Genomic DNA, 22,624 nt, shown 5'->3' with positions numbered 1-22,624 from the left:
CGCTCCCACCTCTCACGAATTCCGCCGAGAGCAAGGCCTAGGCCGACGAATGAACAGTCACTACAATCTACGCCCAACCAACCTAGAGTTTGCGCTATACGAGCTAAAGAAGCGGACGTATTCCGTGTCGTCGCAGATCTGCCGTTGCTCCGTGTTACGGTTGCTGTTGCCGCTACGCTACGGAGCATGTGCCGGGGTCAGGGGACTGGACGAGATGCCGAAAAAGGGGTAATTTCGGTGTGGACCAACACCCGTGAACCATTGATTTCGATTATGGCAATTGTTCGCATACACCGGGTTTTGAATACCCATATCGATGAAGCCTAATTTGGAGAAGATGCATCTTAGTCGTGTTCAGGCGTAAGAGGACAGAAATCAGTAACAAGTAATCGAAAGCTTCATTATAATAGCAGCAAACATTAAGGGCTAATTAAGTGTATTACGTAAGGAAATCGCATCCTCTTGACAACACCTCCTTCAGCCAGACGAGTCGACCAAAATAGAGAGAAAAAAAATCCGCGTTATCATTCTTGTTGCCTTCCTCATGAAATATCGTATACATCCATCTAATAAGCCCGAGCCACGCCCATTTTGTTGCCTGTGAGATATCCCCGTGAAAAGCCCAGCCAAGCCGTATTCCTTTCCCAGGTATCTCGTAGAATCGAAGGAAGAAATAAAAGTAGGCCATGTGTATAAGCCCACCCGTAAAGCCCGACACCGTATTTTAGTCCTAACACCTTGCCTAGCCCGATAGATCTGGAATGTTTCATAGCATAAAGCACATCATTTACCTCAGGAAATACCTATATACGCCTTAACCCCACTAGGGTCTGTCTATATACCGAGTAAAATTGGTATGACAACCGTTAGAATCGTAGAGAAATTTAGTGTTGATCCACTACCATGTGATGTGGACCTGCATTGCTCGCGTGGCCTCCGCTGGTATTCTTCTTCTTCTCCTTCTTAGCCCAGCGGAGACCGCAAGCGTTGCAAAGAGTTTTAGGGCCTGACGGTCCTTTTCTCCACTCGGGAGAGTCGAGCGTGCCTGTCCAAGGTGTGAGCGCGATAATCTGCGGTACTTATGTGATTTTCTATACGCACCGCAGTCAGTGCAGACGTATTCCTCTGCTACTTTCAGCTTCTTCTTTTTCTCCCCTGTCCTGGGGTCTCTGTCGATCGGGATCGCAATGCCAACATCACCCTTAATTAGAGTTGGGCTAGAATTGCCGGTGGTGATGCCACGGCTCCGCTCTCCCTCGACGTATCTTAGACCGGTCAACATTTCGATAGTATCTGTGTGCGATGCACCCTCGTATCTCGCCATCTTATCGCGAATAGAGTCGGGTCGGTTGCCTGCAGTAACACCTTCGAGATTCTCCCTTGTCAATGCCACGTTGAGCGGATTCGGCCTCTCCGGAGGCGGCATGGCCTGCGAGTCTATAGGTTGGGTGAACACAGCAGGACTCTGAGAAGATGTCAACATAGTATCCTCTGACGCGGCGATATCTGATCGGCCTTCTTGGCTCGCAAGCCAGCTTTGTTGTGACGCTTCCTCCTCCTCCTCCTCTCTTCGAAGCTCTGCAATTCGGCGTCTTAACCGCTCGTTTTCGATCTTGTGTTCGAGAAATGAATCCAGTAACGAAGCATTCTTAGTCGGATATGGCCGCGACATCATAAAGACTGCCTGACAGAAAGGAGATTGATTCTCTGGGTTCGGCGCGAACTTGGCCGCGGCGATATGGGCATGGCCGACAGATTCGAATATGGCGTAGGTTCCATCTTTCTTCTTTAGACGATAGAACATACGTAGTGGATTCCCGGTAGCTATAGATTCGTTCATATCAGAAGTAAATGTCCCAACATCATCTGGATGGATTAGATCTTTGACAAATCGGTCGATGAGCTCATCAGACTCATACCCAGTCAAGGGTGTAACACTTGGCGATGCATATTTAATTCTCCCATGTGCATCTAAAATCTGCAAAAAGTCTTTAAGCTCCTCGACGACCTTCGCAGGCCAATTTCTCCTCTTGGTGAACTCAGTCAGAGTGCTCCCTCCCTGTACAGCAGCAGTAGGCTGTGCGGGGACAGCGAAACTCGGCGTCAGTCCCGTCGGCGGCGGCGGAACCGGGCTGTCACCCGTATTTGACGCGAATGATGTAGCATCATTTGGGATGAGCCCGGCCTGGTGATTCGCAGTGACTGGGACAGGCGGAAATGGCTGTGGCGGAGCAGCTGTCATATCGTGAAGGCCATCGAGATTCATTGGCATGGTATCGAAGCTTGTGAACATGGAACTTTCATAAAGCGCCATCATGTCGTTCTGATCGGCGGCTGTCATCTGATGCAAAGCCCGTGATTAGTCCAACGTGGACGCGGAGAACGAAATACAGGGCTAGGAGCTAGCGACATTCGCAGAACTTGAGGTGGTAAAGCTGTATAAGTATTGAGTGCTATGTGCATACAACCACTCACCGGATTCATTGTAGCCGGCGCAGAAAAGTCGAAGATGTTATTCGGATTTGGTGGTCTGTGATCCATGATGACGATAGTGGGTCGTGGCGACGACGGCGGCGCGAGCTTAAAGCTGATCCAGAGTCAAATGCGACGTAGTGGGTGTTCAGATGAGATTTACTTAAGAACTCGAACGGATAGAGCTCTGGTCTCTTCAAAGAGAGCATCTGGTCTAACCGAGCCAGATGAGGGGCAATCAAATTAATCTAAAAAGTTTTCTTAATCAAATGACAAATGAAAACGATTGAAGGGAGAGAGAAAAAAAGATAGAGGCTTCATCAAGCTGATGACGACTATGGCGTTGATATAGTATACGAGGAGCTGAAAATGGTTCAAGGTTCGAAGGTGGGATGTAATATGAAGGAATTGATAAATTGATAAAGGGGCAAGGGCATATCGAAGAAATCGATGGGATTTCACTTTCTCGATTAACAAAATGGATTACCGTGTGACTTGACTTGTACTTGTACATTCAAGGAAGGTGAATTTGCCTAGAATTTCGCTTTTCTTACGTACATCCATCGTACATATCCACTTGCAGTACCTCGATACGCCCGAGAGCCAAGTCGATCTGGAAAAAAGGCGGCATGCTGGGCGATCGCTTCGTTAACACGACTTTTATTTGCACGATACCTTTCCTCTTTTGCTCTCTTACATATATCCCACGAATGGGGTTTTCTCTATGGGTTTAGATCCATGAGACTTAGGATACCGGACTCCTAAGATATAGTACCTATACTTATTTAGTATGAAACTTAGTCACAAAGCCACATTTTATGTATTACCTGTTTGTAATAGGAAAAGCAATTATCTCTAGGGGAAACAGCTGCCCAGTGTGGACCTGAGGGGTAGGAAGCTACAGTTACCAAGAGGGCGGATATAAGAACTTCAACCGGGTGATGGTGGCCTAATACTAGCAGCTAAGTTTAGGCAGCTGCACCCTGCAGGTACTACCTACCTAGCAAGTTACCGTAGATACCTAGGTACAGGAGGTACAGGATTACGGCGCGTTTTCCCCTCCAAAAGTTGTAATCGAGACGCGTTCCATTTTACTTTCGCAACATCCTTCACTATCAATTAACAAAGCTGAGAAGTGACTCTCATCTCGCAAACAAACCAGCCAAATAATACTCGTCACAAACCTACTACCTTAAATACAAAATCGTCTATACTTTGCTGCGACTACGTCACCATTACGTGAACTACATCAGCCTCATATTATGGGACGATTGCATCTCAGTCCAGTAATATTAGGACTCTAATCCGTCATCATGTCTAAAATTGACAAGCTGTCTATCTTGGGTGTCCGGTCTTTCAGCCCTAACGACAGACAGACCATACAGTTTAATACCCCTCTAACCCTGATCGTTGGATACAATGGTTCTGGTAAAACTACTATAATCGAGTGCCTCAAATATGCTACAACCGGTGATCTTCCTCCTAACAGCAAGGGAGGAGCTTTTATCCACGATCCAAAGCTATGTGGAGAACGCGAAGTCTTAGCACAGGTTAAGCTCAAGTTCAACGTCCCTCCCGAAACCACCTACGTTGTTACTCGTAACCTGCAGCTCACCGTAAAGAAGACCGCGAGATCCCAGAAGACCCTCGATGGAACTCTCCTCACCAACCATGCGGGAGAGAAAGGCTCAGCATCTTCCCGAGTCGTCGATCTCGATACCGCCGTTCCTAAAGCCCTCGGTGTTGCCGCCGCTATCCTCGATTCCGTTATATTTTGCCACCAAGATGAATCTCTATGGCCCATGAGCGAGCCCTCGGCTCTCAAGAAGCGGTTCGACGAGATTTTTGAAGCTATGAGATATACCAAGGCCATCGATAACCTAAAGATGCTGAAGAAGAAGACCGGAGACGATCTGCAGAAACTAAAGATCCGAGAGAGCCAAGAAAAAGTCAACAAAGACAAGGCTGAGAAAAGCGAGAAGCAGGCGCAGGCCTTGGAGGCCGAGATAGAAGTACTACGGGTCAAATTTAAGGAAACCAAGGAAGAAAAGGAAGTAGCTGATCAGAACGCTCTAGAGATGCACCAGCAGGCGAACAGTTTCCTCAACATTGTCAATGAGTTGGAGAGTAACAGGCGCGAACTTGGCTATCTACAGCAGAAGTTAGAAGAGACAAGATCTAGAATGGATGAGATGGATAAAACCGACGATTGGCTTCAGGATACTTTGGCTCAGTACGAAGACCGAGTCTCCAGATATGAAGGTGAGCTTGAAGGAAATATCAAACAGTATGGGCAATACCAAAAGGAGTTGTCAAAGTCTCGTCGGGACATGGATGAGAAACTAGCGGAGCGAGGCATGCGCCAATCCGATGAAGCAAAGTATGAACGTCAGCTCGCCTCGCGCGTCGAACAAATCCACCAATCGGCTCAATTACATAGCATTCGTGGTTTCGAGGGAGATTTGGATGATCGTAAAGTCCAGGCATTTCAAGAACGAATCCAGAAACTTCTAGCAGACAAAAAGCGCGAGCTTGAAAGCTTGCAGTCTGAAAATGCCGAAGAGCTTGATAACAAAAGAGCTGCAATCGTCGACTTAGAAAGCCAGAAGAACCGCCATAGCCAGAGCCGTATTTCTGCAAGGCAAGAAATCAGTAAGATCGAGAGACGAATTGCAGCCCTGCAAAGAGATCTTAATTCGGTACAGGTTGATGAGGGTAGCAAAGCACTACTCGACTCTTCTTTCAAAGATGTAGAGAAGCGACTTGGAGAAGCTACCCAAGACTTGGCAACTTCGGATTTCGATGCAAAACTACAGCAGGAGGAAAATAAGCTACAGCAACTCGAGGTGGAGAGTAGTCGACTTGGTCGCGAGCTCGTAGAATCCACCAGACTTCTTGCCGATCGAGCTCAACTCGACGTCCGCAAGACAGAATTGGTTGAGAAGAAGCGAAAGTTAGACACTCTTACTAATACGTGGAACGACAAGATGTCCAGTATGATTGGAAGCGCATGGCAACCCTCAACGATCGACCGAGAGTTTCAAAAGACACTGCAGCTGAAGACCCAAGCTTATGAAGAGGCAGCCCGAAACCGCGACGATATCGCTCAACAACTCAAACAGATACAATACACATTGTCAACCTCCCAAGAGAAGGCTAGAAAGCGCAATGACGAAATAGACCGATGCAAATCTGCAGTTCTCGACGCGCTTAAAAAGGCAGATCCTACCACTGAACCAACAGTGGATAAATTGCCTAAAGAAATGGAACGTCTGGAAGGGGAAATCCTCACGTTAGAGACAGATATTGTTCTTTTCGACCACTTAAAGGGTTACTATCAGTCGTGTGATGACGTACTCAAAAGGCAAAACCGATGCAAATTATGTGATCGCACCTTTGTCGATGCAAACGATAAGTCGCGAATAGTCAGGAAAATCAGGGAAGCTCTCCAAGACGACAAAAAGGAAGACCTGCAACACGATTTAGCTGAGTTTGAACAGCTATTGGGGAACCTTCAAGCGGTTCGCCCAAAGAGAGAATCGTATGTCAGACTCATGTCAGAGAAGGAAGAGTCGGACAGAGAGATCCTAGTTGCTAAAGAGAGAGAAGAAAGCACGGTTCAACGCGTTGAAGAACTAGATGAACTTGTCAGGGGAAGACTAGAAGAAAAGCAAGACCTAGAATCGATGAGCAAAACAGTTCACAACATCTCCCAGACATTCAACGAAATTGAGGAAGCCGAGGCTCAAGTTGAGAGAATTATGTCTCAACAACAATCAAGTGGCACCGTTCGAAGCACTCACGATATCCATGAGCTACAGGATAAATGTGCCGAACAGATGAGGGCAGTGAAGAATGATATCTCTAAGTTGTCTACTGATAAACATCGCGTGCGGGACCTGATAAACTCGCTTGAGCTTGAGCGGAGTCGATTAAGCAACAGGATTAACGACGCAGCCCGGCAGCTTGAGAAAAAGAAAAGTTTCCAAGATCAGATTCAGGCTCAGAAGGACGATATAAGCAAGCAAAAAGAGGCCATCCAGGAAGCAGATAAGGAGCTAGGATTGATCGAACCCGAGATTACCAAGGCTAAAACCATCCGAGATGACGCTCAGCAGAGGGGACGTGTGAAAGAGAAGAGAGTTGCCGATGAGCGAGATGGGCTTGCAGCCTCAGTAAGTGAGCTCAAGCTAGTCAATAGTGATATCGAAGACTATCTAGATCGAGGCGGACCATCACTCCTTGCTGCGACGGAACGGGCAATACAAATCCTTGACAATGGCATTAAACGTATTGAAAAAGATATGAACGATCTGACCGCACGAACCAATAAGATCAAGGAGGAAATTGGTAACAGCGAGAGTAGAAGAAAGAATATTATCGACAATCTCGCCTACCGTAAAACTCTTCGAGATATCGAGAAATTCAGACGAAATATCGAAGAGCTGGAGTCTCGTAATGCGAGCCAAGACTATGAACGACTTGACCAAGAAGCCAGAGATTGGGAGTCGAAAAGCCACTTACTGAACGCGGACATCGGTTCACTTAAAGGACAGATGATGAGTAAAGATGGAGAGCTAGGCCGATTGTTGGAAGAGTGGGAAATCTACTACAAGAACGCGGCCCAGCAGTACCGCGAAATTCATATCAAGGTAGAGGCGACTAAAGCAGCAATTGAAGATGTAGGCATGTACGGTACGGCACTCGGCAACGCCATTATGCGATACCATGCTATGAAGATGGAAGAGGTGAACCGGATTGCGGGCGAGCTGTGGCAGAGCACATACCAAGGCACCGACATAGACACAATTCTAATCAAGTCGGACAGCGAGGTCACGACAGGCCGTAGCTCATATAATTACCGCGTATGCATGGTCAAGCAGGACACGGAAATGGACATGCGAGGCAGATGTTCGGCCGGCCAAAAGGTGCTAGCAAGCATCATTATCCGACTAGCACTAGCCGAGTCCTTCGGCATCGGCTGTGGGCTTATCGCTCTCGACGAACCCACCACAAATCTCGACCGAGACAACATCCGAAGTCTCGCCGAGAGCCTGCACGCCATCATCCAAAACCGCAAGGCCCAGGCCAACTTCCAACTCATCGTCATCACTCACGACGAAGAGTTCCTGCGGCATATGCGCTGCTCGGATTTCTGTGACTACTTCTACCGCGTTAAGCGCGATGATAAGCAGAACAGTATGATTGAGCGCGAGAGTATTTCCACGGTCATCTGAAGGACAGAAAAGACGAAGGGAATAAATTGCTGTGGATTTGTACTTGATATCAGAGTGCTGCCTTTCCTCGGCTAATCGCGCAGCATGGCGTTTTGCTCCCCTACACTGCTATTAGGGGTTCTGGTGCTGGCGCCATGCGAATGCAAAAGAGCTAGGGAATATGGGAATGAATCAATGAATGGAGATACATTCATGGACTACGTTGTGGTCGATTTTGATGAATCGACTTGGGATTCGGTAGAGGTCTAATGTTTATTACCTCTACCTCTGTGTGTACCTAATGTCTAGGTCGATATCTGTCTAGATAGATACGTAGGTGTAAGACGTAATACGACGATATACACAATCCTAAAGTGTTATTGATAATTCGTGTATTGATCGGTAGACGAGACTCGATAGTATATCATGATGCAGCATTCATTCATACCAACTATCCTATACCACGGACGCGAGTAATAACATCTGTCACCCCCTCTCCCTCTCCCCTTCCCTCCCCTATCTCGTCTCGTCTCGTCTCGTCTTGTCTCCATGCTTGGTATCACAATCACTACACGTACAAAACCCCCAATTCCGTCGCCGACGACGAAAGAGAAAAATACAACCAGACTCCCATCCTCGATCGTGTTTCGTTCAACCTAGGTAGAATAATAGCGTTCGTTACCCTATCCCTCTTCTTTTCTTTTCTTTCTCAACTAGGTCCGGGACGAAAATAGACATACCCCTCACTACTCCGTCATTTCTTTCCCATTGCATATAGAGACCTGGAATCGACCGGAAGACTTCTCCTAACCCCCTCCCTTCTCAGCCTCGCCCTCCCCCCTCTCCGCTGTGTCCTTCTTGTTGTCGTCAGCAGACGTATCCATCGCCGTACCCTCACCCTTCCCCTTTCCCTCCTCTTCCTTAACCCTCTTCACCCCACCCCCACCGTCAAGTTCATCCTCTGCCTCCCGTTTAGGCGTCGTGCTCCTACTTCTGCTCTTCCTCGCGCTCGCCTCCCCTGTTTGTGCCTGCGAGACTTCGACATCCATTTTATCCTCGTCCGGCTTCGTCGGGGGACTCTTGCTAGCGCCGCGCTTACGACCGACCGCGGCCTCGATGTCGATTCCCTGCATCTCAACGCCGCCGACCGTCGACGAAGTGCTGCTGCTACCGTGCTGCGGTCCCATGTCCTCCGGGCCGATCTCCTCTGGTCCGCGGGCATGCGGTTTTTCTTCCTCGGACCCGGCGATGGAACCCACGGGGGCGTCAGCGTCGACGGGAGTAGGGTTCGGTTGCACCGTCGCGCCAACCCCCGCTCCAGCAGCAGTATTACCGCCCCCATTCCCGCCACCAGCAGAAGTCGGAGAAGCAGCAGCAGCAGCATCGACCTCAGCAGCCGTAGGCGGAGAAACCGACTTCCTCTCCTCCTGCACCTGTCCCTGCGGCGCCTCACTCGTCGGCGAAGCAGACGCGCGTCTGTGGACCTGAGCATGCGGGTTGGCGCTATGCACATGGTGACTAGGGACCAGCTGACTAACGGGCACAACGCCAGCGCGCTGCTCCTGCCTCAACAACTCGCCCTGCGTGACGCCGATGCCGCGCGCGCCCATAGACGGGATGCCGTTGACGCTGACGCTGACGGTCTCGATCGATCCCACCCCGTTCGGCCCGTCGATCGTCTCCGTGCTCTCGGTTCGCACTTCCCCTTCTAAGTCATTCCCTCCCATTCCGCCTACAGGTCCACTAGCCCCTGCGTTACTGCCTTGACTACCGCCTGCGGACGGGTTCGGGCTCCGCTGTCCGGGCGTGCTGAGCGCGGACGAAGGACCCCCGATGCCGTGGTGGTTCGGCTGTAGCCAGGGAATCGGGGTGAGCAGGGCTCCGCCCAGAGCCTCGTCGCTACCTGGGGTGGCCCAGGGAGACGGCGCGGCGAGCGCGTCGGTGAGTCCGTTGGAGAGGAGCGAGCCGCTTTTCATGTCTGGGATGGCGGGAGGGAGAGGGTAGATGTTTAACCCGGACGTCACGTGGACGACGCGGTCGAGGGCGTGCAGGTACGTCGGCAACGACCGGTAGTGGTGCCGCGGTGCGATGACGAGCTCGGATAGCCGCTGCAACGTGTGCGGTGGGTATTTCGGGAATGTGGATTGTAGGGTCGAGGTTATCTCGGCGAGCATGGAGAGGATTTGTTGTGGGAGCGTGCCGGGTGGGAGGGCTACTGCTGCTGGTGCCGTGGTTTGGGCTGGGGCGGTTGAGGGACGGGGTTGGATGCGTGGGGCTATGGGGGTATTTTCTTTGTTGTCTTGGGAGGAGCTGGAGCTGGTTGGTTCTAGGGGCGATGATGGGAGAGGCGATAGGAAGTTCTCTGCCGGTTCCGAGTCGGATTGCGTCTGTGGTGGTGGTATGGATGATGGTATGATAGTGGCTGCCGGAGGTGGCAGCATAGGTATTGTGAATTCATGACGCGCGACCTAATTGCCAATGTCTGTCAGTATCGAATTGCTTATGAATTAGATAGGTAGGATATAGCCTTGACTGACTCTTTCTATTCGTGAGATTATTCGTGGTAGTAGAGCCGGCCAGACAGAGCTATGATAATGATATTCATGTCAGCAATCGTGGAATTGATAATTGAATATCGCTGCGATTGGTATTCTTACTAGTCGATCTGTCCGCCATTCGCGATATTGCGTAGGATATCTTCCTCTTCAATCTCCATCATATTGGGCGATTTAAAAGCTGCGTTGTTTAAATTATTAACTTTGTGGTGATGCCGCAATCGCGTTTTCGCTGGAGCTTTTTTTGACGTAGTTGTTGCGCCCAAGCGCGTTTGCACTGTTCGGCGTGGGTTCCACAATTGATTACCTTAACAGCTTAATCGGTACCTTGGTACCTTTTCCTTTTCCTGCCGTTCTGCCCGTTACTGCCGACTCTGCCGACCGTAACAGAGTGGACTACGGGTAACATGTGGCGGTGCAATACCGACGTAAAGTTGGGATCTCTGTCCACCAGTTTCAGTTTTATTACATAATAATCTAGCTTGCCTTTCATCCAATCCTTTTCAGTTTAATGTGATTATTATATCCAGTAATTAACCTCTCAACTATTCAAAAATGCCAGATCCGAAGAAATAGCTCATATGCAGGACCTCTTTACCAGCATTTGTTTGCGTTTTACCACTGCAGGTCGGATTGGGTCACGGATAACCAACTTCCATCATGAGTTTACCGCGTGCTATAAACAGGACTGAAGAGAGCTACCTATTCTAGTAGAAGCATGCGATAATATACCCAATCATCACAATAAGAATCGCAACGGGATGGTTACCTATACGTGTATTAGGATTAACCTTACTAGGTATTATGCTAGCTAAGTTGACAGATAAGGTTCAGTTCTTGCCTCAGATATCTCCTTCTGGAATCTGGTTTCAAAGCCCTCGAGCCAGGGATGTTTCAGGTTTCTAGTTGCATTCACCCCAATTCACTTAGATCTTGGATAACAAGACAGCATAGGCACTTAGATAACTTGGCTCATACGTCTAAGTAAACTCCAAGACGAATGACATAATAGTATGTCTTGGTCCATTTTGAAATCCAGAACTCCTAGAGACTAGACGTCGACATGACGACCTTTGTTAGGCATCTCAGTGGCTGAGCAACCCTTGGTCTAGGCAGCCTGGGCAGCATGGGATCTGCCCTGTCTGCCTTGCCTGCTCATGGATTATTCCGCAATGTGGGGCCTTGGTGGGCTGGAAAGACCCTTCTGCGTCTCGAATAGCCTACACTGGCATTGTGACTCGTTACATAATGTCCTCAAGGGGTCTAATGAACGGGGATATGCAACACAATTCAGTCGAATAAGAATTTTCCCTATCGCTCGCTCAGACATTATGAAAAAAAAAAACATCGGATTTGATAACCATAAAGTAGAACATCTAACAGGAAGAGTACCCAAGTTGGAAAGATTATCGCTGTCAAAAGAACTGTTTTAAATATAGAAACAACGGAGGGAGACTAGGCAAAATACATATGCTAGGTTGGCATCTGGGCAGTTGGGAAGTTATGGAGACTTTCTGCATGTCTGCAGGTTGAATCGATTTCCAACCTGGTCGAGATCAGCCGCATAACGGGGTATCTAGCAGTTACATGCCACCAAAGCATCGTCGCTAAACAAGCTGAGATGCATGCTTACTAGAGATCGCCGACGATGAAAATTACAGAAGTCCGAAGGCGTCAGTTGGACGATGAGATATGCAAAAATTTGTATGTCCGAAGCACCGAGGGCGGCCTCTTATTAAAATATTAAAATGGTTAACGTTCCCGTATATTGATAACGAAAAATTGCCCAGAGCGCCCTGGGCGTCCCATAATTCGTATTGAGGTAACTAGTAAGATGAGAGATGACGAACGCCAGATGATGAACAGAATGGGGTGCTTTCCAAGTCGAAGCTGTGCAGGCGGTGGTGGCTGTACGATGAATGTATATATGTACCTTCCAGGGACCCTTCAGGGCTAAAGGGAAGAAATTTGGGGCCATCTGAGAAATAGAACAAGTAGAGCTAGATAGTCCCAAGCTAAGATTTTAGCATATGCACTAACAAACGCTACCGTTAACACCGTTGAGTCCTACCGTCCCAGTGGAAGACAGATCCACGTAAAAACCCCAGTTCGCATGTCAGCACTGCCCATCAAGTAAAAAGACCCATTGAATGCACCTTCTTTATCCCGGTCCCTTCATGTTCCCCGTCAGCAGACATCCATTCTGAACATTTCGAACCAAACTTCGGAAGGTGGAATAGAAAAAAAAATATTACCTAGGATAAACTCAATTCTCCATTTCATTTGAACAAAAACAACTTCGACCAAACAAACGCGTCTTCCTTCTTTTTTCAAGAACAGTTCTCTCACTTTATTCACTGAACTGGTTATTTTCTTGTAAGTCGATATACCTAGTACCTACCTAACATACCTCGCTACACCAACGTCCTGCATCACTTGGCTTGCAGAAGGCAGACCACTTGCACTTCCCCTAATTGCGCAGTCGATTTGTTATACGTTATACGAGCCTTCATTTTGCCGCTCGCTGCAACAATATACCACCAGTGCACCACACATCCCGCCATACATCCCGCATCAATCTGCATGTGCGACAAGGGAACTCAAACAATTCCCAAAAGATTTCTTTTTCGAACACATACTCAAGACGTGTGAAAGGAAGTCCAAGTAACTCGACCTAGCAGTCTAGGCGGCCGGCCAGACCCGAATCCATACCCCCTGGTTCATCCTCGTCACGGATCAAACCCATCGGTCTGTTTCAGCCAGCCCAGCAGCACCTCGATATCTCAATCAACCTGGTCAGCAACAATCTAACAATCAATCTAACAATCCATTTTCACCATTCTCATCAACACATCGTTCATTCATCTTCTCGTCCGTGCCTTACGAAATGCATCGCAGCGTCCCCGTATATTGATGCTAACCACCTCTACCAGTTTTAGAGTAATATCTTCGTTCGCGAATCATATATCCGGCTTCTTTATTTCCTCGCACGCCGTCTCTCTACCTTCGCACCCCCGCCGATTACGATCCGTGTTGTTTAAGGCAGGTGGAAAGATTGTACAGGTCGCCGAGACAAGAATTGGGGTATCCAACCGCACTGTGACAACATTTGCCAATACCTAAATTCGATTATTTCTATTCGCATTCGCCATTCGTTCGACTCCTCCTTTAGTGAGGAGTCTTTTTTGCCATCAATCTGGCGTTCAATCGAGATTCTCAATCATTCCTGGCTGGGGACTCGGCTGGCTTCCGGCAAATCCCCTCTAATCAATCCTTCCATCAGCCGCAATCAGAATACGCACAATATCCCCAGGCTGAGTTCCATCCTCAATACAACGACAGAAATATGGCCTCCAAAGGTAATCGACCAGGCAGTGTAGCGAAGTCTACTGGCGAGATCTTCACTAGGAAATGGCCCCGTGCATTCTTTATCGTCGCTGCGCTGCAAGCCATCATTTGCATCGCCTTTGAGTCGTAAGTCGTTACTCTCTAGTCTGTTTTTCAGCATCTATCTAATCATGAAAATTACAGTTACACATTCTCGCAGTTCCAAAACGGCCTCAAAGACATGTCCGACGCAGAGTGGGGTGATAACAAGGACGATGGCAAAGCTCAAACTAAAACCATTCCTACTTTCTTAGGCCTGTTGATGCTTGCCTTCATCTACGACATTGTACTGGTATGGGATGCGCTTCGCATGAAGAATACGATTCAGATTATTGGTCTATGTATCGCGAATCTGGCCTTCCTTGTCTACAGCGCCCTACAGATCGACCAAATCCACGTCGCTATTACCCGGCTAATAAGCTACAACGCTTTTAATAACAGTGGCATTTGGGACGAGGTTCAAGGCGAGCTGATCGCTATCCCATGCATCATCTCGCTAGTCACCATCATTCTAAGCTTTATCGCCTGGAAGCTGTATCAAGAATTCGCCTGGGATATCCTGAAGCATATAGGAGCTGACTACAGGATGAAGAAGCGATTCTTGCACTACCAGGTTTGTCTATGTTATACCTTAGCCCTTATGTCCATAACTAATATCTTCGACAGGTCTACATCGCTCTCTTAAAATTCGACTTTTTCTTCTTTGTCGGCTTTACCATTCAATTCCTGGTCGTTGTCGGAGGCAAGACCACTACCGAGTTCATATTAACAGCTATCGCCATTCCCGTTACCATCATCATCCTTCTATGTGCCGCATGGTTTACTCGACGCGAATGGAAGCTAGGTATGGCAGTGGTCATGGTTCTTTATCTGGGTGGTCTTACCTACTTCATCTACAAACTGGCTCGAATCTACGACCCTCATGAGGCCCAATATTACATGCCCGTTCGCAAGTCGTTGACGGCATTCGCGGTCCTCACCATCATTCTGATCATCTTGACCATTATAAACGGTCTCGTCTGCATGCTCAACTTCGGCGCCGGTCTGAAGCACCACCTTAACACGCCCCGACAAGAAATCGACAAGGACCAAGCTAGCTACTCGATGCACGATGTCAAACAACCGCAACTACCAAGTAGAATGACAATCGATTAAAAGGCGTGTAGGCGGCATATAGATGTACAGAGTGGATACGATTAAACGACCTTTCCTTTATAAAGCATTCTCCAGATATCCAACCGAGTCGGTCCCTCTCCTAGAATGAGAAGGGGCATGGTTTTTTATGGACACAATTTCTTTTCGGCGTACGGTAATCCAATCTAGGTTCAGCCTCGAGGGAGTTATAGGACACATTTCTGCTTTTTTTCCCCTAAACCATTATACCGTCTCACGAAATTCGGTCGATCTGGATAGCATAGGGCCCAGCTGGGAGAGGCAACGCTGTACCAGTAACGTAGTAAAGGAAATATTTGCAAATGGAATACCCGCCCCCGGCCCAGTTCGATATGGCTGGGTCAACGGGTTGCATAAGTTCGAGGGTTTCCGTAATTAGAGATGACGGAAATCGGACTTGAAAGACGCGTCATGTAGTTAGTCTGCGGAATGAAAATTGAAATTCTGCGAATGGACGTTGAGAGTGTGCTTTGTTTTGTGGAACGCTGCTCATTTCGTGACTTGGAGACTTGGGTTCCGCGTGCCGTTGTGCCGTTGTGCCGTTTGCCGTTTGCCGTTCGGGGTTGCGTGCGGGACCGAGGTTGGGAGATTGCATGTAAGGGGTTAACCCTGCCTACGACGACTTCACACCGAATCTCGGGCTCGGATTTGGGCTTGGGTTAGCTAGAGATCGACTGCGAGGTCATAGCTGATGGTAAGGGGTTTGCTGTGTCTTATGGCTAAACGAATCCCGATGGCTGTTATCCCTTGTTTGGGGCTTTGGTGGGTTCTGAGATTGATGGGCGTAGGGCGATGAGATAATAGATAGGTATTTATAAAACGATTAAATCGTAGAATCTCTTCGGAAGAGCGAAAGAGTGACACGGGGAGGGGGTGCTGGATCGACCCCTTTTCTTGGATTGTGTCTAGATCATTTCTTTTGCGCATCTCGAAGCTCCGTGTATATGCCCACGTTACGCGGTGGGTTACCAAGGAGACGCTAGCGTTACGAACGTAACCCGCCGACCTGCGGCGCTCGGAAGAGTATTTGAGATCGGAGTTTGCGGGGATGGAAGTAGGAATGAGGCGTGCTTGTGAAGTAGGAACATCGTTTTAAGGTAGAGAGTGTAGATTAAGTTTGCCAAGACGGCACGGGTGTGCATGTTGAAACTTTAATCAAGGTTTTGCTTCTATTTGAAGTCTAAAGTTTTACTTGTCTTTATATTGCCGTAGACTAGTTGCTATGTGGTATAGAAGTAATGTATAGTTGAAAGAGTAAGGAGGATAGGCTGTCTGGACATGATGTAAATAGGTTAGTTGTGGTTTCATCAATGTTATTCTTGAGACTTCTATAAGTTTAGATATCATATTGGCAATGAGGCTTCCACGTTTCTATAGTTCTAGTCTCAGTAGTAATATTCTTCTTGTGCGGAGGTTGTAATATGCCATCGTCAATTATGCCTAAGAAGTTGTCCGCGAACTTTGAGGTCTTTGGGTTTATCTCTAATCATCCTCTTTAAATGAACATCGAGAAGCTCCTACCAAATGGCCTTCTTGTTGAGGCAAAGGACTGAACTGAATTAAGTGTGGTAGCTCATCACCATCTAATTGAGTTAAACTACCAAAAGACCAGAATCTACAAGTTGGACAAGTTGAAGATATACAGGTTATAAAGGTCATCTTCCACATATCAAGGGGCCATTAGAGATATTTTGATACCCAACTCAGAAACGAGGTGACATATTCAAAATACTTATATTTGGCCCCTACTTATTCCATCTTCTCTAGTGCTAGTATATTGCTTTAATACGAATTAGTGATTCGTATGGTTCTACCATACCTCCGTAAACTCTAGCAGGCAGTAGGGATAACTTATAGGGGGAAATCCCCCCTAATGTGTCCTGGAGATAGTATGAGAATAGGGTGTTACAACTGGGAGGTGGCTTATATCCTCCCCGCTGGGTCTGCAGCCCCCCCTAAATTATTTAATCTAGCAAATAAGTAAATGAGCTTTCTCAACGCTGACCTAAACAGAGATGACCCTAAAATTCATCTATATTATCATATCACCATATCACCAATATCACCACGTCATAATAAAATCCTTCCAACAAAGTCAAGTCAAGCGAAGCAAAGCCTCAAACCTCTTTTCGAACAAGAGCAGCAAACAATGTATTCACGTCGCCACAGTAAATATATCTACAACCCAGAAAGAGCGTTCCCCCTCCTCCCTAACCCCCAAAAAACGCCTTTGAAGCTAAACACCCAAGCAGCAACCACGCCCAAGCAATCCCACCCATCACCTAAGAAACCCGACGCACCCGTCGCCAAACGCCCGAATCGCAATCCAATCACCCCACCGTCGCGTCGCGGCGGCGGTTCAAACACAGGATATCGGAGGGACGTTGCCTGTCCTACAAGATGATTTCCTTGGCGTCCTTGACGATGCCCTCGCTGGGGCAGTAGGGGCACTTGTACCGACTGCCCTTCGCGAGCTTCTGCAGACTCTCCCGCGCGAGCACGTGGCCACACGGCAGGATCACGGGGGGGTTCGACTCTGTTGTCTGTCCCCTGCTGACTGGGCACACGAAGATCGAGTGGTACATCATGCTCTTGGGTAGCGGGGTTTCGAATGCGAGCTCGTCTGTCGTCGTCCACTCGGTGCCTTTCGCTTTCGCTAGCGATGTGTACTTGGCGAGTACGGGTAGAGCAAGGGCGCCGGCTGTGGCGGCTACGTAGAGGGGTGACTCGGCTGATAGGCCTAAGAGGGAACAGAACTCCCGGGTGAATGATGACGCAACGTCCTCGAAAGCCGCGGATATGTCGAAAACAGGACCGTAGGGCGATTCGGCTAGGTTCGGCGAGTATACTAGCGCGCAGGCCAGTTGTTGGATCTCGTGTAAATGGCGATGCTGAAATCGGTTGAAAGTTGCTCTTCCATACTTCAATGCCCCCAAAACCCCATTCTCTTGCGAATCTGGTAAGCCATTAACACTGGACCCCTTGAATAACCATATAAACTGTAATTTGCAGAGCTCGAACTCCAGATTAGATCCTCGTGCTTCGAGCTCCACGTGGTTTTCTCTTGCCCAATTTATGGCTGGTAAAAGGTTTTGGGCTTTGAGGGCGGAGAGGATGGAATACATGTCGGCGAAGGAGGATTGTAACGCCTGTGATTGGAAGGCTGTTAGGTCGGAGGGAATATCGGCGTCTGTTATAAGGGTATCTGTGGGTGGTTGAGAGCGGGACGATGACGGATGGAATGTAGATGTGGAGGGAGACATCTGGGTTCGTGATTGAAAGGTAGGCAAGGTCTCGGACGATGGTTGTAACTCGTTTATAAATGTTGAAGCAACGCCAAACTGCCCCTCGCGCAATAGGTGCATAGCTATAGCCCGATTTATCAGAGCTGAATGGGGCTCCATAGGATCATGCTCGGTCGGCAGAGTGTCCTTAGAAAACGCCGTTTTGAGAGACTTGTTGAATTCGTTCCATGCCTTGTACACTTGATTCAAGTCACGATTGAGTCCGTCCAATTCTTCCTTTATCGGGTTCTGTAGCTTAGTGAGGGTTAGACATGTCGTATGGGGATCGTTCGCTGAGAGGCAATATAATTAGTATTCTGCTTGGTGAATTAAAGAGGGATAAAGAAAGCTTTACCTGCTGCTACTCTCTCCCTCGCAGCGGTTAAAAGATCTATGATATTGTCTACATCTTCAACTGCATCAGCTAGCTTAGCTGATCTGCTAAGCTTATCTAGGTCCTTCTGCAACTGCAGGACGGCCATCTGTTGTGTGAAAACTCGATATGAAAGGCGGCGTGAATAGTGTGCTCAACGAGCTTTCAATGTTGACTTATCCGATGCCCTGTTCGACTATCGGTTAGGTATCAAGTGTAATGTAAGCCTTCAGTCACCCAGAATATATCGTGTGCACTGTCAATCTGTTGACTGTGATTACGAAATCGTTAAATCGACAATCGTTTAATTTTAGAATGTTGTCGTCGGAATGATGCCTCAAGTTTGAAAGTTACAGGTTCTAAACTTGATGCTGCATTCCCAAGGGCCACGGCACTGCGATACCGATAAGGATAAGGCGATTACCTGACCTTGGAATTATTTTAAAGATACAGTTTGCATTTAGTGTGAGGGTTGCTTGTAATTGTAGGTGCGGGTCTAACATTTAACTCGGATATTGACTGTCTTTTTTTACTTAGTGGGTCTAGCCTTCTCGATCCATTCAACAATGACGCATACCCCACTATGGGGCAACATTTTAATAGTAGCATTCCCCTGGGACTACGTTAGTTACCTAGAATGCAGCCGGCTGTTTCAGGGGTCATTCAGGGCAGCTGAGCTCTGTCCCAGTTGCCTCCCTTGCTGTACATATAGCTACCTGCCAATCTAAACCAGCTATTCCAGTCAATTCAGTTACCTCTTCAAGGTAACATCCGAGACCACCGTCACATGCCAACTTTCCAACTTATGTATTCATACCTTATACGAAGGTGTTCTTGAGCTTTGTCAAACTACCGACGACTGACAACAGATCATCATGTTCTCGGTTTTACGCTTCGACACATTATGCATATAAAATTACTACGAAATCGAGGGACAGTAGTGCAACCATGTCGTTGCGACCGCTTGTATCCTCGAGTGAGCCTAAGGTTCACCGAGACGAAGAATCCGCATTGATGAGAGCATCGTCGCAAAGGAATTTGGCCCCGGGCCAACTGGACGGCTCGATAACTTCCCTCGACTCTCGCCAAACTACTCCCGCTCCCACGCCGTCGTCCACTGCGTCCCGTCGCCGTGTTATTATTCCAGATCCTGTGGCTTTAAGGTATGTTACTGTAGTTGTATGCTATATTCAATAGCGACAACTTTACTAATGTCGCCCACACAGATATCTAGAAGAAGACCCATGCGTTACCGTCGTCGAGCGAAGACAGGTAGTTAAAGGTTACGAGCTGTACCTTGTCGAGCAATGGGCATGTTCCCGTCAATCACCGACACATGTTATCGTTACATATACTGGAGATGAGAAACACTCTGTCGTAGTTGGGATATTGGGCCTTCCATCCGACGAGAAAGCTTGGTCAACGAGGTTGCGCGTCTACTTTAGGGCCATACAAAAGTATCATGCACGCCCGAAGGAAACGAATTTAGGAGAGTTGATGGTTACGAATCTCAGCAGTTTCCCTTCTGCTTTGACGGTTATATCTGTTCCCGACGGAGACATAAGGACACACCGAAAGGAATTTCTCGTTAACGAAGACCTTAAAAGATTAGGATGTTCCGGTCGATCTGGTATGACTTTATCCGAACCTACTGGGGCAGCTAAGGCCAAGTTCACCCAGTTATATAAGACAGCTGATAAGGTACTGTTCTCTGATGCCGTGATCGAGTTGGTCAAGATGTGCCAAGTGGCTCTATCACTATTTGGAAAGCTAGATCAAGTTTATATCGATGGATTGCTATGCGATATTACCGAAACTGCCATCGGGAATTGGTGGACCGAGTTCGGGGCAGAATACTACAACATAGAACCAGCCGATGGTATTCTGGGTCCTACAACAGTCGCTGCGCTTCTCGGCTTATTGATGGGTGCGCGTAATAGGCTGAGTTACTTTGGAGCCCCTGTTCCCAAGGACGTCTTCGACATCGATGCGATTGAGAAGGGTATCTCCCATTTCCAGAAATACCAAAAGTTAGATAGAACTCGACGACTAGATCGACAGACTATGCATAAGCTTCACTCGGCGACGGCAAAAGCGGCTGCGGGAGAGGGTTGGGGCGTGCAGAAGGCAGTTAAGTCGACGATGACCGAAATAGGTGGGAAGCGAGGCGAGATTGTTCTTGGCATGGTTGGCGGCCGAGATAAAGGTGGTATCGGAGACATCGAGGGTCTAGATTTAGACAGGTTTATCAGCCTGGCTTCTGGAGAGCGTGCAAAATGGTTATGGCACGGCAAGCCCAAGCGTTCGAATCCGGATAATCACGAAAGACCGATGTCCGATATGAATAATATCCTATTTGGCAAAGATGACCTTTCCAGCCAAGCCAAAAGGGTACACTCAGCACCTCTAGAGGAAGAAGAAACTCGTCGCCGAGAGGAAATTCCAGGTGTCTATTCCGCCACCCCCGCGTCTGGTTCTGCGGTTAGTATAGTAGACAGCCCCGGGGAAAGGGATGCACTTCGGCGCGGGTTCAAAAGTGTCGCTCGGGATGCTCGTTCGGGTCTTGGTCGGATAAAGGATGCTGTTTATAGCGGAGGCGGCTTACGAGGTCATAATAGCCGGCCATCAAGAGACGAGTCCTCGGAAACCACCATCTCAGGGCCGCGGTCCTCCGTACTGTCAGAATCGTCGGCGGGTATATTAGCAAGTCCGAGTCCAGGGCCAGGACAAGTCGGTAGGGCATTTACCTGGAAGAATAAACCGGAGGAGTATCTGAGTGTTATCAAGAAAGAGAGGGAAGTGGAATCTGCACCGGCATCGGTGGCCCTGCTAGGGACGGAGGACACACATCTCAGAGAACCGCGATCAAGCCTTCATATAAATGGTGAAGCTCAAAAGCCGATAAATGGCGACATCAAACGAATCTTACATGCTACAGAAATACGGAATGAAGTTGCTGCGGCTGTCGAATCCTCGGTAGCCGGTTCCGTTGTCGCCGAGGGAGACTTACAAGGCCCGTTCATAGAGGCAGAACAAAAGTTTAGTAACGTTTTGTCTAGACTTTATAGACGGCACAGCATAGGTGGCTCTCGACCCCCAGACCGCCGTGGTCCGAACGAAGCTCGATGGGCTCGGCGGCTATCTTTTGGCGATGCTGAAGAAGCCGTTCTCCGGTGGGATGAAGTCGCCGACCTCGACCAAGACGAAGAAGTGGACAACATGGCAGCATTGGAGAAACATGCATACCTCACAGAACTTGCCAGGAGTTTGTATGTGAATATTCTTGAGGTTAAGCAGAGTATTGAGCCTTGGGTTGATGCGAAGATCAAGGAGGTTGAGGATATCGACGACCATTACGCGCAGCAACAGGATGACCTACAAGAAGTATACGAGCAGCACGCCGACGCATTTCGGCGTGCTAAAGAGAATTCTCGAGAAGCAGTCGCGGAGCAGCGAGCACGTATCACAGAAGCAATCGGGGAGGTAGGAGTACAGGCGGCTAAGTTGGAGTACGAGATTAATGCTCTTGTCTCCCGCGTGCAAGATGTCGAGGACGGAGTAGCGCAATTTGAGATACAAGTCAACGACGTGGAGCGGAGAGCGGACGAGTTAAAGTCACAACTTGAGACGGAGAGTTGGTTGCATTGGGCTGTACGGACATTGACGGGTATCGGGACCGGTCCGAATATAACGAGATCACGGCCGGAACCAAAACCCGAGTCAAGATCACAGCCCAAGTCACAATTGCAACAAATACGATGATCGCCAATTTCTTTTCTCTCTTCTTTAGTGCTTCTAACTTCTAACTGTTACATATTTCTCTTGGAGATCGTTTTATTTCTTTTCTTGTTAAATTTTTATGGCTTGGGAAAAAAACGGGAACGGGCAAGCATAGCATTTGGCAAAGCGAGCATACGGAGTCTGGCGAGTTTATCATCCTCTCATGCAATCATGCAATACATCCATGTATTTCTAGATACCCGGTGCAATAGATTTTATTCATATTATCGATCGTTGGCATACATAATAATTATTCTCTATTTTATGTTAAAGTGTACTATTTAATAGCGTACAAGTTTGATTCGTAGTAAATATGTAATGTCCACTGCCAGGTGGTTCCAACTGAGAGCGTTCTGATAGTGTTCTGATGTCATTGGTGGATCG

General features: G+C 48.2%; 6 protein-coding genes across 6 annotated transcripts; 3 read left to right on the top strand and 3 right to left on the bottom strand.

Moving 5' to 3' along the window:
• Positions 1-379: 379 nt before the first annotated feature.
• Positions 380-2,978, bottom strand: GGS22DRAFT_172651 (uncharacterized protein). The gene is made up of 3 exons (XM_047962797.1): positions 2,476-2,978; positions 1,102-2,341; positions 380-1,045 (listed from the first exon to the last, which is right to left on the bottom strand). The coding sequence occupies exons 1-3, from the start codon at positions 2,539-2,541 to the stop codon at positions 885-887; spliced, it is 1,467 nt and encodes a 488-aa protein (XP_047815037.1). The 5' UTR covers positions 2,542-2,978; the 3' UTR covers positions 380-884.
• A 533-nt stretch (positions 2,979-3,511) lies between these two features.
• Positions 3,512-8,045, top strand: GGS22DRAFT_196992 (uncharacterized protein). Its single transcript, XM_047965920.1, has one exon. The coding sequence runs from the start codon at positions 3,786-3,788 to the stop codon at positions 7,707-7,709; it is 3,924 nt and encodes a 1,307-aa protein (XP_047815036.1). The 5' UTR covers positions 3,512-3,785; the 3' UTR covers positions 7,710-8,045.
• A 413-nt stretch (positions 8,046-8,458) lies between these two features.
• Positions 8,459-10,471, bottom strand: GGS22DRAFT_71890 (uncharacterized protein). Its single transcript, XM_047967908.1, has 3 exons — positions 10,346-10,471; positions 10,226-10,274; positions 8,459-10,156 (listed from the first exon to the last, which is right to left on the bottom strand). Exons 1-3 carry the CDS (start codon positions 10,405-10,407, stop codon positions 8,495-8,497), a joined length of 1,773 nt encoding a protein of 590 aa, XP_047815035.1. The 5' UTR covers positions 10,408-10,471; the 3' UTR covers positions 8,459-8,494.
• A 3,007-nt stretch (positions 10,472-13,478) lies between these two features.
• On the top strand, positions 13,479-15,126 carry GGS22DRAFT_71859 (uncharacterized protein). The gene is made up of 3 exons (XM_047967907.1): positions 13,479-13,717; positions 13,775-14,243; positions 14,297-15,126. The coding sequence occupies exons 1-3, from the start codon at positions 13,590-13,592 to the stop codon at positions 14,783-14,785; spliced, it is 1,086 nt and encodes a 361-aa protein (XP_047815034.1). The 5' UTR covers positions 13,479-13,589; the 3' UTR covers positions 14,786-15,126.
• Positions 15,127-17,116: 1,990 nt separating this feature from the next.
• GGS22DRAFT_71848 (CTLH/CRA C-terminal to lish motif domain-containing protein) lies at positions 17,117-18,814 on the bottom strand. Its single transcript, XM_047967906.1, has 2 exons — positions 18,443-18,814; positions 17,117-18,380 (listed from the first exon to the last, which is right to left on the bottom strand). The coding sequence occupies exons 1-2, from the start codon at positions 18,567-18,569 to the stop codon at positions 17,197-17,199; spliced, it is 1,311 nt and encodes a 436-aa protein (XP_047815033.1). The 5' UTR covers positions 18,570-18,814; the 3' UTR covers positions 17,117-17,196.
• Positions 18,815-19,190: 376 nt separating this feature from the next.
• GGS22DRAFT_172641 (uncharacterized protein) lies at positions 19,191-22,467 on the top strand. Its single transcript, XM_047962796.1, has 2 exons — positions 19,191-19,623; positions 19,687-22,467. Exons 1-2 carry the CDS (start codon positions 19,409-19,411, stop codon positions 22,220-22,222), a joined length of 2,751 nt encoding a protein of 916 aa, XP_047815032.1. The 5' UTR covers positions 19,191-19,408; the 3' UTR covers positions 22,223-22,467.
• The last annotated feature ends 157 nt before the right edge of the window (positions 22,468-22,624 follow it).

The sequence above is a fragment of the Annulohypoxylon maeteangense genome, assembly GCF_022496945.1.
Source record: "Annulohypoxylon maeteangense strain CBS 123835 unplaced genomic scaffold GGS22scaffold_20, whole genome shotgun sequence".
Lineage (NCBI taxonomy): Eukaryota > Fungi > Ascomycota > Sordariomycetes > Xylariales > Hypoxylaceae > Annulohypoxylon > Annulohypoxylon maeteangense.
The sequence above is the reverse complement of the archived record's forward strand: the minus strand, read 5'-3'. Positions and strand labels throughout refer to the sequence as shown.